The sequence below is a fragment of the Dasypus novemcinctus genome, chromosome 17, assembly GCF_030445035.2.
Source record: "Dasypus novemcinctus isolate mDasNov1 chromosome 17, mDasNov1.1.hap2, whole genome shotgun sequence".
Classification (NCBI taxonomy): Eukaryota; Metazoa; Chordata; class Mammalia; order Cingulata; family Dasypodidae; genus Dasypus; species Dasypus novemcinctus.
The window spans coordinates 11,927,251-11,942,616 of record NC_080689.1 but is presented as its reverse complement, the minus strand read 5'-3'; the positions used below and the strand labels follow the sequence as shown (position 1 = coordinate 11,942,616).

The following is a 15,366-nucleotide window of genomic DNA, read 5'->3' as shown; positions in this document are numbered from 1 at the left end:
GTGCAAACAAATTTAGGAACTTCTATTTATATACGCTTTAAAAATTTTCTATTCTTGTATGTGCCACGAACACGTCAGTCATAATTCAGCAAGTGGTACATATATTTATAAATAAACCTCTGTGGGGGTGTGTGTATGCGCAAGACTTTAATAATCAAAATTTGGAGAAGCTGGGAATGAAGAGCTGTTGTAGATTCCCGAGCAGAAAAGCAGCAAAGCAGGTTTCAGGAGGAGTGACTCGTAAGATGCGTGAAGTGCGATGCGCGTAGTGCGGCTGTGCAGGCTGGCGCAGCAGCGGAGGAGGAGGTGACCAAAGGCGCAGCTTGCAGGAATGCTCCTCAGGGTCTGCCAGCCGGGGGCCTGGGGGAAGGGAGGGCAGTACCAGGGAGAAGGGGCATGCGGAAGGATAGCAGACCCACAGCAGAGGGGGCGGGTGGCGGGAAGGGGCTTATTTGGGGTGTGTATTCAACTTTGCAGCTCTTGGTTGGTGTCTAACCAAAACACGGGTTGTCCTAAGAGGGTCTGAGCAAGTGAGAACCGAGGTGGGCATCTACAGCAAGGCTCCAGCTTGAGCGTGCACCTGCAGCACCTTGGGACGTTAGTTAAATTGCGGGTGGCTGGCACCCACTCCCAGGGCTTCTGACTCTGGGCTGGAGTGGGGCCTGGGAACTTGGATTTCTCACAAGTTCCTCGCTATGGAGGCAGCTACTACTGGTCAGGGGACATACTGAAAGTCTGGTCTAAAGGGGCGTTTGTCCTCCGGAGGGACCCTGTGGAAGGGAGATTCTCTTCCCCAAGCTTTTCAATGAGAGTAGTAGATTTCCTTGAGCTCATAGTTAAATAAATGGCTTTGAATTTCTGGCTGTATTCTTAGAAAGCTGTGGTATTGTCCTATCTGGACTAGATCAGACAAAGTCAGTGTCCTTTACAAACTTCAAAAATGTATTTAAATTTTTCTGCCTGTAAGTTGTAGAAATTAAAAAATACAAGAATATATGAAGTTCTTATTCCATATCCCCCAGGCTTTCTTTTGTGAATGAACAAAAACATATTATGAAGTATGTGTAGTTTTAAAAAGCAAAAAACTGATTTGACTATATGTCTCCTATAGCACATATATATGCTATCTGTACTGTAGCATATGTTTATGTATATGCTGTAAGTTACTTGGCATCTCTTAACAGTGACATTTATACATTTAAAGACTCTTAAAAGACAGATGTTGCCTACAAAGCCTGTGGTTTCTTTCATTTTTAACCATATATATTTTTAAGAAACATCTTGGAGCAAAATTTTTTTGTCATGGGAATGTAGGATGATTTTATTAGTAAGCTTATCAAACGTTATGTCACTGAAAAATGTTTTACAGCCAAATATTTGGACTTAACAGCTGTAACTCCAAGTGGCTGCAGTGCGGTGAGTTGAAAGGAAACTGATCTCTTTTTTGCCTTGTTTCTGGTGCTTTTCCCTGAAGTTCTGAGCTCCAGGGTGTTTAGAGCAGAGCAAGTACCAGAGGGAGTTCTGATGAGATGAGCAGGTGCCCTGAGCTTGAGACTGCAGGTACTAGGGCTTTAGGGCGGGGTAGCCTCAGACCTATGAAACACTCTGGCACTCGGGCAGGGTATCCTCAGGTAGCCTTTTCATCTGGGACAGTTTTCATCCTTGTGTAACCTTGTGGAAGAGCAAAGGCTTGGCAGGCTTGAGAATGGTGGACGAAGACTGTCAAGCTGGGCAGCTTGGGCATTTTGGACTTGGACTTAAGGAGTGTCGGCAAGCATTGGCATTTGCGCTAAGGCTCCCTCGGGCTAGGCAGAGACCGGAGCTTTGGGCTAAGGCTTCATCGACTTCAGAATTCAGCAAGGCTCCAGTTTACTTTGCCGACTGCTGCTCTTGTCTGTTGTTTCGTGCTGTTTCTTCTGGTGGGAACAGGAGATGGGGAAGTTCCCTCAGTTCTGCACATCCCCCTTTCTCATTTGAACCTTCTGATCAACTTAACAGGATGTATCATGCTTTTGTTCCTACCAGAATCATGCATATTCTTATCTGCTTTGGGAAAACATCATAGTGATGTGGCCTCAACGTTTATCCAAGGTGAATCAAATATTTGCTTTTCCCAGCATACTAGAATTGTTGAGGTTCTTTGGAGGTGCGTAAGCATGTACCTGGTGCACGTTTAGCGTTTACTGGTTAACTGAAAGGTGGGTTCGTTTTCCAGTTCAGATGGGGGCAGGAAGGACACGGTCAGACTAGGATGGGCAGGCGGGGCTGTTGAGGTGGGCAGGATTTCTCTAGCACTTAAGCCTGGACCTGAGTTTTTTTACCCAGATGGTAAGTCTCTGTGTAAAAGCTGCTTGTTTGCCTTGAGGACAGGATATAGATACCTTTGGTGGGGAATATATCAATTGGGGAGAAATTTGTCCCTGTATACATGGGTTGATTTGAGGGCTGCAACCATGACATCTGAATCCCCATAGATGAAAGGGGGTTAGTGCATGTTGGCTGGTTATCTTTGCTCTTCTCCCATTACTTCAAATCTTTTTTGTATAAACCACATTTCAGCATGCTCACAGATTCTGTGGGTCAGGAATTAGAAGTGGGAGGGGTTCTTCTTTAGGCTGGGGAATCCACTTCCAGGAAGGCTTCTTCCCTTCAGAGTCTGAGACCTGATGGACAGGCACCTCCACACGGCCTCCCCAGTCTTGGGGTACCCTCACTTCCTATGTGGTGCTCAAGGCTCCAGGAGCCAGTGGTCCCCAAAGCAAGGCAGAAGCCGTGTGGCCTTTATGACCGAGCTGCCAAGGCCCACACAGTGCCACCTCCACTCGTCTCTGGTGGTCCAGGCATCACAAGTCCACCACCACCCAAGGGGAGGAAACAGCTCTCACTTCTCATGGGAGGCCAGCCAGAGACTTCTTGGCCATGTTTTAAAAGTGCCACAGTGGAACTCTCCTTTTATGTGAAAATCAAAAAACCCCACCACAAAACTCTGCAGCTTTACAGTGAGAACTTGGCAGTTAGATGAGTTCTAGCTTAGCTAAGTGTTTTGTTGCAGTTGACACTCAGAAAACGTTGAGGGGACCCATAAACAACAGCAGAAAGGGTACAGCAGTGTTGTGCTTTCGAGTTACTGAACTTTATCTGTAAGTAATACTCATTTTAAATGACTCACAGTGCCTTCTGTTCTGACAGGATTTCTATTTTGTATGCTTGAGTAAATTATAGTGCTTTTGACCCAAGCAAGTAGAAGGCTGGCATTGCTTCATTCTCCTCAAATGGGGAACTCTTCAAAGTTTGAATAAGCTCTGTCCTTATTCCCCGCCCTCACCCCCACCCCATTTTTATTTTGACCACATACCACATGGTGTCCAAGGATAAGGGATTAGCTTAGAGGCTAGGGAGAATATAGCCTCAACGAGTTTGGGAATTAACAAGATGCCTTTCTTCAGTGGAGAAGCCCTTGTGCAGATCACAAGGGCCTTAGAATGAGGACCTTACACTCTGAAATGGTAGCTCTGGGATTTGGGTGGTCACCAGCGCTCGGACTTTGAGCAAGTCACATAATACCTATGGGCTTTATTCTTCCCACTGTGAAAATGGGACGATGACATTACACTGTGATTAGAAACGAGTGTAGAAGCCCTGGCATGGGGCAGGTGCTCAATAAATGGAGTGATACTGGCATTTTGCTGCTCTTACTGGAATGCAAATCTTGGCACTGTCACGAGATCCCTCCAGGGCTGTGATAACCACCCAATCAGATGCCATGGTCAATGCCAAGTTCTAGAGAACCTTCACTCTGTTAGTGTATTAGGCAGCCAAAGGGGTGCTGATGCAGAATGCCAGAAATCTGCTAGTATATCTGCTGTTATAAAGGCTATTTATTTGGGATAGGAGCCTACAGATACGAGGCCATAAAGCATAAGTTACTTCCCTCACCAAAGCCTATTTTCACATGTTGGAGCAAGATAGCTGCCAGCATCTGCAAGGATTCAGGCTTCCTGGGTTCCTCCCTTTCAGGGTCTTGTTTCTCTCTGGTTCAAGGTTCCTTTCTTCCAAGGGTTTGCTTCTTTTTGGGCTCAGGGTTCCTCTCTTCCTGGGACTGCTTCTGTTTCCTCTGTGAGCTTACTTCCTGGGGCTCCAGCTTAAGGCTTCAGCATCAAACTCCCACATCAAAAACCCTTAACCCTGTCCTTTGCCATGCCTTTTATCTGTGAGTTAATGCTCTACTGGCCAAGAGGGTTTACATAATTACTTTAGTAAAGCTATAAATCCAATATAATCTAATATGCCCAGAGGAAAAGATCCGTTTACAAACATAATCCAATATTTCTTTTTGGAATTCATCAGTAATATCAAACTGCTACAGTTAGCTTCATGCATGTCCCATTTCTGCATCCCTGACTGGTGCTGGCCTCTCCAGTTCCAGCCTCAGATATTACTTTCCTATTAGACTTCTTTATGTGGATTGCTACAGGATGCTTCAAACTGGGCATGTGCTTCTCCTAAACCATTATCTTCTCCCCCAGTAACCCTCTCCCTTTTTGGTGTTCTTCTCTTGTGACATCACAGTCCACCCAGTCATCAGTGACTTCTGTGGCCTCTCTCACCTTCCCCCGTGCCTCTGCATATTAACTTTCAGCTCCCCATCCCCACAGATTATTTCCTAGATTTCCTCCTGGTTTTGCCAGCCTTTTCCCTTGACCGTCTGTCCCTCACTCTGCTGCTTCCAGGTATGCTAAACCACGGGTGGGAACATCTTGTTGCCCTTCATCACCCTAAATAATTTCTCGTCGCCTACAAACTAGAGCCCAGCTTCCTGGAATTGTTATACAAGGCAAAACAGTGGGGCCATATTTGGTTCTTTAACAGAATCTCCTGGGAATTCCTAGAGCTTGTTAGAAGAAACAAACATTGTGGCCCTAATTGACCATGTAATCTCATCTTCCACTCCCCAGAATGCCTTCCATGGGTCCACCCTGCTAGTGCTGCCCTCCTTTTCATTTCAAAGCCCAGAATAGACTTCCCCTTCCAGGTGCTCCCCACACCTACCTTCACAAAGAGGACCCTCCCTTCCCCCTCCCCACTGCCACGGGTCTCTGTTGCCTGCACCCTTTACTTCTCTGACTGTACTTGACTGTTGTCTGGCTCCCCTTCAAGATCAAGAACTCTCTTGTGGATTGAATTGTACCTCCCCTTGCCCCTGAAAAAAAGACATGTTCAAGTCTTAACCCCTGGTCCTGTGATGTGACCTCATTTGAAGATGTTAATAGCAAAGATGAGGCCAGACTATCAGGGTAGGTCTGGGGCAGGGGCAGAGGTTGCATTTTGGGTGACCGGCAAGCCACCACCAGGAAGCTATAGACTTCCAAGGGAATGTGGCCCTGCTGACACCTGATTTTGGACTTCTAGCTTCCAGAACTGTGAGATGGTAAATTCCTGTTGCTTCGCCCAACCATTCTGCCGTACTTAGCTGCTGCGACCCTGGCAGACCTAAGGCAGGCCTGGATTGGATCCATACCTGTCACTCTTATAGCCCTTAGAGTAGAAGTCAGCCAGCTACACCTCATCATGGGCCAAATCCAATCTGCTGCCACATTTTGTAAGGCCCATGAACTACAAAAGTTTTAACAGATTTTCAGTGGTTGAAGAAAAATGAAGAATAATTTGTGGTACATAAAAATTATTTGAAAAAGATTTTAGTGTCCATAAATAAAATTGTGTTGAAACAACCACATCTTTTTGTTTATGGATTGTCTATGGTGGTGGTTTTAGTTTGCCAAGGGGCTGCTGATGCAGAATACCATAAATGTACTGGCCTTTATAAAAGGTATTTACTTGGGATAAAAGCTTACAGTTGCAAGGCCATGAAATGTCCATCTCAGGGCAACATAAGAGGTGCTTTCTCACCAAAGCCAACTGCCACAGGTTGAAACAAGATGGTGGGTGGTCTCTGCCTGGTTTCTTCGTCCTTCCAGGTTTCATTTCTCAGGCTCAGCTGCTCTGTGTTCTTCCCAATTTCAGCTTCAAGGTGGCTTGGGACTTTGTCTTGTAGGACCTCCTATATCAGTCTCGGCTGTTCCGCTCTTACCAAGGTCAGCTTTTATCAGTCTTAGCTGTTCTGCCTTCTTCCCAAGTTCAGTTGTAAGCTGTCAGGCATGTAGCAGGGCTGGTCTCTTGAGCTGCTCCATGGGCCCAGCCTCTTGGGGCTTCATGCTTAACTGATCCTTGCTCTCTTACATGGCAGGATCAAACACGACAATTCCCTGAGTCATGCCTCACTGGCATAGTCCAGTACAAAGCCCTACAGAGGGAAGCGACTGTGGCTCAATTGATTGGGCTCCTGTCTACCATATGGGAGGCCCAGGGTTCCTGTCCCAGGGCCTCCTTGTGAAGGCAAGCTGGCCTGCACCTGCGGAGAGCTGGTGCAGCAAGATAACACAACAAAGTGGAGAGACAAGCAGACACAGCAGACAGCAAGCAAGCTGCAAGGGGGGGGGGGGGATATAAATAAATAAATAAATAATCTTTTTTTTTTAAAAAAAAAGCCCTACAGAAATCTTAACAGATAATCCAAGCAAATACCCCTCAACTAAATTTAATGCAGTCGAAGGTATCATGCCCAGAGGAATAGATTAGTTTACAAGCATAATATTTCTCTTTTGGGGATTCGTAAAATAATCTCAAACTGCCACAGGTGTCTTCTCCTTACAATGGCAGTGTTGAATAGTTGTGACAGGTCTTATGAACTAGAAAGACTAAAATATTTATTATTTGGTCCTTTGCAGAAAAGAAGACATTACAGACCCATGTCTTAGAGCAGTGATTCCCAATCATTTGGTAGTTTCCTCCCCCCCCCCAGCAAATATTTAGTACATATATATATCTGGGTGCTACAGATAACAGTATTAATCAAAACACGAAAAAATCTTTGCTCTCTTGGAGCTTACATTTTATTTTGGGGGGCAGACAATAAACAGATTCAGAGGTAAACTATCAGCTGATGCTAAATTCACTGAAAGAAAGGAAAGGCAGGCTGGGGGGGTACTTTGGGGGCTTTGGGACAGGGATAACTTTTGAGCTCACACCCAAATGACCTGGGGAGGGAGGCGGAGGAGGCTGGTGGGAGGAGAGCGGATTGCAACAGCCCCTGAGGCAGGTGCAGGCTTGTCAGGTGGAAGAAGTCACCTGGGGCCTGAATGGCTTGAGCCAGATCTGGGAGGAGAGGTGGCAGCAGGTGAGGCGTGGCCTGGCAGGTAACCAGATCCCACAGCCTGGCGATTCTCCCCCCTCCACTGCTGCAGTCAGGGGCTTGCAGTCCGAGCACCTGATTCTGGTTCAGGTGCCCGGTGGCCCTGGTTCAGGTGCCCGGCGGCCCGTAGGTCCTAGCAGGCGTACGCAGCGCTAGGTGGTATTGGTTGAGACAATCTCCACACTCCACCCCGTCCCGGTTCTTCGTCATTATCAGGCCCAGGAGAGCCTTTTCAATGTGATGGGGGCAGCCTGGGTTAGAAGCCGCTGCCGCCAGACCTCACACATTGCTTGGCACCTCACAGGGGTTCAGTAAATACGTGTACGAATTTAAAAGTAAAAAAAGGCCTTTGCTCCCCCTTTTACTGGGCCAGTGAGGTTGTGATTGGCGTTTTCCATGGTCTGTGAGGTGGACTCCTACCGTCCTTGCCAGCTCGCCCCTCCTCTGGGAAGCTACCTTTCTTGGGGACCCCCTGTACATCATGCTGCAGTTGGGTCACAGTGGCCAGCCCACGGTGTTGCCTGCTGAACAGTGACATTGGGCACAGGTACATGGTTTGTTGAATGAAAGGCTGGTGGGTACGGGAATAAGGATTTTAGTAAACATCAGAAGAGGAAGGCAAAACCTCAGGAGAGCCGGCGAGCCTCTCGCAGGCCAGGCGACGAGAACGTCTATGGCAGCGTGCTCGCTGGCCTGCTGTGTGACTGTGTGCCCACGTGGAGGGGCCTGAGAGCAGTTTCCATGGCACGCTTGTCTCTCTCACTTGGTATAAAAGGACCTGTGCTTTCCAGTGTGACGACTTGACCAGGCTATCCAATAAAAACTTGCTAAAGCATATTGCAGCCATTTAAAATGGAAATGGTAATATCGTCTGATCCTGTGTTATTACAGTATTTAAAATTCAGTAATTGAAATTGCTGCCCCAGGCCAGGATCGGGTCTGAAGGATTTCCACTTTCTGTGTGGCCTGGCCATTCAAAGACTCAGAATCTATCCCTATTCGAAAACAAGCCTCTTAAAATTCCAAGCTTTTATGGATTCTGAATTGGTGGTTCTTAATTTGCTTGGGGTCTTGAACTCATTCAAGAAATTTTGAAAGCCATAGACACACAATTTTACATGAACTTCCAATCCCTTTTTTCCCCAGACTTGCTGATGAAACGTGGAGAACCAGAGATTCCAAACTGAAAAATTGTGTTTTAAAAGGATTCATCTCAAGTGATAGCTGATAAATTTTTAAGAAACCAAGTTAGACTACTAGAAACTATGAAAATGTTGGGTTAGCATTTAAAATGTTTTCTTTGTTAGAAAAGGACCCTTAAAAATAATTCAAATTTTTGCTGTAAATGAAAATTTTTGTTTAATGGATTTTAATGAGGTTTAGATATAGACATAATGAAAATTATGGAACCTGTGTGCCTCAGTGTGATATACCAAATGTTTTTAAAGTTTATATTAAAAATTAATTAAAATACATCTTGAAAGCTTTGCAGGAGAATTCAGTTTTAAGCCCTTTATAAATAGCAGTGAATAATTATCTTCTGTACCTTCTTTTATTAATATTGAGACCCTGTATTATAAGCAATGAATTTAATTTGGTTCAATTAAGTGCAAATATTTATAAAGTTTATCTATTAGTAACTATCAGCGATCTTCTAGAGACCTTGTAAGGTGGGTCAAAGTAGTAAGCAGTTTGCAAAATTCTAAATGCAACGTTAATTTTAAATAATGTTGATTTTTAAAATCTTTGCATTTTTCTAAGCTGTTTAAATACAACTACAGGTGTAAAGACTCCATAATTATTGGAAATCTCTTGTGTTTTTCCACCATGGAATAAATTTTCAGCAGTGCAGGGATTTTTCCTCCTTGCTGTGAGAGTCGGGTCTTTGGTCTGTGCTGGAGGCTGATTTACTGTTCCCCAAAGCAAAATAGAATTTTTTGATGATTTTCAAGGAGGCTGCTTTTGTTTCCTAGGCTGCTCAAGCAAATACCGTGAAACGGATCCAGTTAAATAAGGGGGATTTATTAGTTTACGGTTTTGAGGCCAAAAGACAGTCCAAATCAAGTCATCAAGGCGTTTGGTCCTTAGCTTGTCCCATGCTAAGGCACATGGCAGCATCTCCTGGTCTTTCCCTTCTCTTCCAGGTTCTGTTGATGTCTAACTTCTAGGTTCCCGTTCCTTTTTTTCCTTCTTTTTTTTTTTTTTTTTTTTTTTAGGAGGTACAGGGGATTGAACCCGGGACCTCGTGCATGGGAGACAGGCGCTCAGCCACTGACTGCATCTGCTCCCGTTCTCTCTCCAAACTTAACTCTGCTTTAAAGGACTCCAGTAAAAGGATTAAGTCCAAGGACCCTTGCCATAAAAACATTTAAAAGACTAATTGATAATAATACTTTTGAAGATGAAAAGTACTAAGCAAGGGATAAATGCTATAAGAATGGGGGGAAAAATCCTCAATAGTCATTCAGCTCATTTTGGTGCTTGGACCTCTAGTACCTGGCATATGCCAAGGATGAATAAGAACCAGGCCTGAAAACCGTCAATTAAAAGAAAGCCTGTGGGGGGTGCTGTGGCGACACATAGAGCTGCCTGGTGTCCCTGGAGCTGGAAGGGAGGTTGGGGAGGCTTTCCAGAGACTGGAGTGTTCATTTCCACCTGGAAAATGTGTGTGAGGTGTGGGTGCATCTGTGGCAGAGGAAACAACCTGCGTTCAGACAGGAAGGGGGCGTCGTAAGGGGGCAAAAGCTGGGCTGCCAAGTGGTTTAGGGAGGGCAGAGAGTACCATGGAGTGGGGTGTCCCGGGGGAGGCAGGTGGGGTACTGCCCTGACGCCTGATGAGCCTCAAGTGGGACCTGCCAGTTGGGGCTCAGGGGAAGGGTGTATGACGTTGTCTGGGCTCTCCAGAGTGGACACCGGGAACTCCCGGGGAGAAGGGAGGGACAAGCCAAGACAGGGTTTGCAGGGCGGAAGATTCAGGGATTACCCATTTATGAGCGGTGGTAGCGCTGTGGGTGTGGACATCGTTGTCCCGGGAAGAGGACCAAGGACAGATCCCTGGGGAGCTTGCCGAGGGGGAGATGGAGAGAAATTCCCGACATCCAGGAAGACCAGTTGTCAGGGAGGAGTGGCAGCTTTAGGTGCTCCCAAATGGTGTAAGTGATAATATAAGGATTGAGAAATGACTCCGAAAATAGCAGTTTTATACCGACTTGAGAAAAGGTCTGAATAAAACAAAAACGAAAAGCCTGAACAAACCAGTAGCCCTGGAATGATTTGAAAAGTTGTCACCTGGCACCATCCACTTAGAAGGCATTTTAAGAAATGGATAAGTCCTCTCTTATCCTGTTCTTTAACACAGAAAAAGATGACCCGGTGAGTCTGTCTTAAGCAGCAATGATACAAAGTGTTTACCTGGGATCGCACAAATACGGGAAAGCGCCTGCGCGGCGTGGCATCCTGGCCTCGCTGGTGCTCTCTGGGGGCTGTTGGGGTGGACTGGCAGCAGTGATACCTGATGTCAGAGAGCTGAGGCCTGAGCAAGATGTTCCCGCGTAGAGGAACTGAGTCAGGTTGTCTGGGGAAAGACAGCAGTGGATAGCCAAGGACATGGAGCTTACCAAGCGTTTAAAAGTCTTTTCCCTCCAATTTTGAAAGTAAGGTAAGCACAGAAATTCAAGAAAAGAAAAACAATGACTCACAACACAATCTCCATTCATTGTGTTGGCATTTTCACAGTCTTCCTTTCTATGCATTCATAGGTAAAATTACATTGTTTTGGTTTGTTTTTAACCTGGTATTGTCATAACCTCATTATCATGTCTCAACATACTTGCATAGTCATTTAGTAGCGTCCTGATTTTATCAAATGTTTGTATCATAATTTATATAACTCTTCACTAATTGTTGAGTAGTTTGGCTTGCTCCATATATATTGCTCATAAATAAGGCCATGATAACTATCTTTGAAGGCAGCTTTCCTGTGTGTATAATTTCTTCTTGGGGATTAACACTCAAAAATAGAATCACAAAGTCCAAAGCTATAAACAGTTTATGTGGTTTTTTAAATGAATAATGAATCTCATGTAGATTTATTTTAATTTCTCCCATTTCTCACTTGCTTACTACCTTTTCTTTTCTTTTCTTTTCTTTTCTTTTCTTTTCTTTTCTTTTCTTTTCTTTTCTTTTCTTTTCTTTTCCTTTTCCTTTTCCTTTTCCTTTTCCTTTTCTTAGGGTGGCTTTTCTATCAGTAGTTTCCTCCTCTTTGAAGAGGGATGTGTTTGTATGGAATCAACAACATTCTACTTCCTGGCAAGGGCCATATCCTATGGGAGCCTGGTTTTGGACACTGAATCCTCTTCAGGAAACATTTATTAACCTCCTCCTATGTGCCAGACAATGAAAATTTGAAGAGAACTAGGATTAGATCCTAACCTCAAGACCTTCATGAACTCAGAGAGTTTCTATTTGCTGTTTTCCTCAGCACCTGCAAGAATGCCTGGCACTTAGTGGTGGTTGATATTTGGTCACACACTCTCAGTAAAGATTTCTTTATGACATTTTTCTGTAGTCTCGCATCCAGCAATAACCCTCTTCTCGGTAACTTAAAGTGCAGCTTATGGTCTAGCATTGTTTTTATTTTTTAGCGTTATGCTTTTAAAGTCATCAGTAAGTCACTTTCACTGTGGAGCGGGGCTGGTGCAGTGCACGCCTCGCGAAGCCCAGGTAGGCACAGGAGGAAGCGCTTTCCAGCTGCCTGCAGTCAAGGGAGGCAAACCAGCAGATGAGAAGCCGTAAGGGAGACGTGATCAGGGCTCACGAAATTTCTCTGGTTTTGGTTTCATCAATATTTCAAGGAAGAGGTTGGATTTGTACCCTAGAATCTTTTGGGGGCATGTTTTTCATTCATCTTTGTGATGCGATTTTCCCCAGAGACTGAGGACTTCCTGTTCATGAAAACACAAATACAGCTCAACTCCAGCATGGTACCAAAGGGAGGTGGAGGATCATGTTCTCACTTTTTAAAAAACAGGACTTAATTATTTTGAATGTAAAGTGTGCATTTTATTTTATTGATTTAAAGTGGTAAAGATTCACATTTTATCAGTTGGAATTACTGAATGCTGTGAACTTGAAAAATATTGGCTTTTTTTTCTTTCTCTTTCAGCCGTTTGGGGCAACTTCGCTAGTATGAGGTAAATTTTTTTTTTAATAACTTGGACACTGGCATGGGTTTTATAGGCATATTTCAGTTGTTACACACCATGATGTGTCACAGGTTGGTTGAAGAGTATTTTAAAAACAAAACTGACGTTTTTTGCCATTCGGCACACATCTGGGCTGTTCTCCTCTCATGTGGATGGATGCTCTTGAGGAATGTGGCTGGTTTTAAGGGCACCTCAGTGAAGCTCAGGTGTAAAGGTCAGTCTTAACGGGGCCGTGGTCTGCTCCTCTTTATTGCCCCTGTGGTCCCTTTCCTTCCTTGTGTAGATAATAGAGGTTTAATCCTGGCTTTCACACTACTAAGTTGTAAATTGCATTTCTGGGTGATTTGCACAGGAGCACTGTGGGGTTTTTCCAAAGCCCTTTGAGAAGGCAGTTGTCTTGGAAAAAGTGCCTGGTTCCTCATGAGCAAACTAGTGGGTGCTGGTGCCAGCCTGTCTTGGTTTAGGCTGGAGAAGACTTCTGGCGTGAGTGTGCATTATTTGTGCTTAATGGGCCAAGAAGGACACTCGTAAAAGTAAACTTGTAGTGTCGATTTTTCTTTTTACCAAAGAAAAAATGGCCTTTCTAAAAATCAGAAAATAATAAGCACTCACTGTAAAACCCTTTGGAGCCCTTAGTACAGTTTTTACATTTAAAGACAAATTCACAATACTTTGTATTTCTTGGAATGAAAAAAATGTAAGAGTAACCATCGTGATTGTGATGGTTAAGTTAGTAGCGGTATTTTAATACTGCTGAAGCCCAGCTGTCAGGGTAACCAGTGACTGTGCCCGGGGTGGCTTTTCACATTGAGTTGGTTTGCAAGGTGGGTGGGTCACTGTCATCTGATTCCTACCTCGGGCAGCGTGTGTGTGTCTCCCCCACAAAGAGGCTTCAGTGTACAGCTAGGTGGGGTGCTCAGATCCCATTTAAAGGAGCTCTTGTTTGTTTGTTTAACTTGGAAAAAGTCTGTTTGCGTTAAGTCCCCAAGAATCGCAGCAGACAGACCTGGACTCCCATAGACACACTTCCTGCTTTTAATTTAAAATTTCATGTTAGGGGTAATGTGCAAGTGAGATGACTTTAGTTTTAATGGAAATAATGTTAGATAATATTGAACATGTTCACAGATTGATTTAAGGAGAAGATTCCCTTCCCCAGTTGTCTTATTTTCTTAAGTGCACCCCTTTCTGGAGGGAATTGGTGTACAGGATTGATAAACGGGAAGGAGAGAATGATGCTCTGCAGTCTTTAGTTTGTGCTAGGATAGTTTATTCAGAAGTGAATCTTGAAGTCACAAAGCTTTTTAGTTGATCTCAGTTCTGTAGCTTTCTTCTCAACAGGTCTCTTCAGGAAAATGGTGAACTAAAAATTGAAAGCAAGATTGAAGAGGTTAGTTTCTTTTACATATTTTGCTTCTGTTTTATCCGTGTGTTTGTCCATTTTGTTTCCTTTGCTTGTGCTGGTATCTTTATTGTGGCAGCTTTAGGCTGTTCGACAATTTCAAAACCATCTCTCAGAAAAGCATTCCATGGGAGCGGATGTAGCTCAAGTGGTTGAGCGCCAGCTTCCCACAGATGAGGTCCTGGGTTCAATTCCTGGCCCTGGAACCTCAAGGAAAAAAAAAGGCTTTCCCTTCTTTCAAGGGAGATTTTCTGTTTTCTGTTTGTATTTCGTGGATGTCATCTCTGTGTAGATGTTTTCCTTTTTTATAGAAGTGTGTTGTATTAAAGCAAAGGCTACCTTATTAAAGGCAAAGTTATTGTAAACTTTTACATGAGTTTTCAGGTGAGTCTTTCCAGAATTCCTTAGAAAAAAGTAATTCCCTTTTCCAGGGATGGGGGCAAATACCAACAAGCCACTCACCTGAGCAGATGCTAAAAGGAAAAAGGCCCAAATCAGATGCTGCGACTTGACAGGAAGAGCATCTGTGTCCACAGGTGGGGAAGTCACAGCTCCCTAACTGAAGGCCAGCACCTGGTTGCTAAGACACCTCATATTTTTTAAATACTTGCTTATGTTTTGGTCAAAGGAATGAATTGTGGAAGGGAATGGGGAGTTACTCCCTTGTGAAATTTCATTTGATGCCAAATGGTAGAATTGTAGGGAAGGCCTTGGATTGCTCCTGGTAGTTCGTCAGATCATGTGTTAACATGCATGGCTGTGGTGGATTGGAGCCTGTAATTTATGTGCTAGAGATGGTAGTATGAATATAATTGCAGAAGCAAGAAGTTCAGCTTTTTTTTTTAAGAGGTACCAGGGATTTGAACCCAGGACCTCGTACATGGGAAGCCGGCACTCAACCACTGAACTACATCTATCCTGATGAGAGTTGGTTTTTTTCCTTTGTTTTGTGTTTAGGAGGCACCAGGGATCAAACCTGGGACCTCGTACATGGGAAGCAAGTGCTCAACCATTTAAGCCTTATCTGCTCCCTGATGTTAAACTTTTGTGGGCAGCACTTAGGGGATTTTTTCTTTTTTCTTTTTTTGAGGTGCCAGGGCCCTTGACCTTGTACGTGGGAAGCCGGTACTCAACCACTGAGCCACGTCAGCTCCCCTGAGTTGTTTTTTCCCCCCATTTCTTTGCTTGTTGTTTGTTTTTAGGAGGCAGTGGGAACTGAACTCAGGACCTCCCATGTGGAAAGCAGGTGCTCAACTGCTTGAGCCACGTCTGCTCCCAGGGGATTCTTTACTTCCTGAAAAGAAATTGGTGGTATTGCTCTGCCTGTTTTATGAGCCCAAAAAACCTTTTTTTATTGCTCCTACTAAGGTAGATAAGTAAAAAGCTTAGCTTTCTCAAAGAACTAGGCACCTGTGGAGTAAAAGTTCTGACAATACAGTTCATCATTGAGATTCTAGAAATATGGTTCAAGTGGTATATCTTAATTCCAAGCTGGAAGTATATTATGGAAA

At 44.4% G+C, this 15,366-nt stretch overlaps 1 protein-coding gene across 4 annotated transcripts in view; it reads left to right on the top strand.

The window, feature by feature from the left end:
* The window catches only part of UXS1 (UDP-glucuronate decarboxylase 1), a 96,892-nt gene that overhangs the window by 16,296 nt on the left and 65,230 nt on the right, over positions 1–15,366 (top strand). For 2 of the 4 annotated variants that reach the window (XM_004461135.4, XM_058278289.1), the window contains exons 2-3: positions 12,414–12,441; positions 13,795–13,843. In XM_004461135.4, coding sequence (XP_004461192.1) covers positions 12,414–12,441; positions 13,795–13,843 — 77 coding nt within the window. Of the gene's footprint in view, positions 1–12,413; positions 12,442–13,779; positions 13,844–15,366 lie in introns of all 4 variants that reach the window. The other 2 variants (XM_004461134.3, XM_058278288.1) reach the window with 1 other exon arrangement.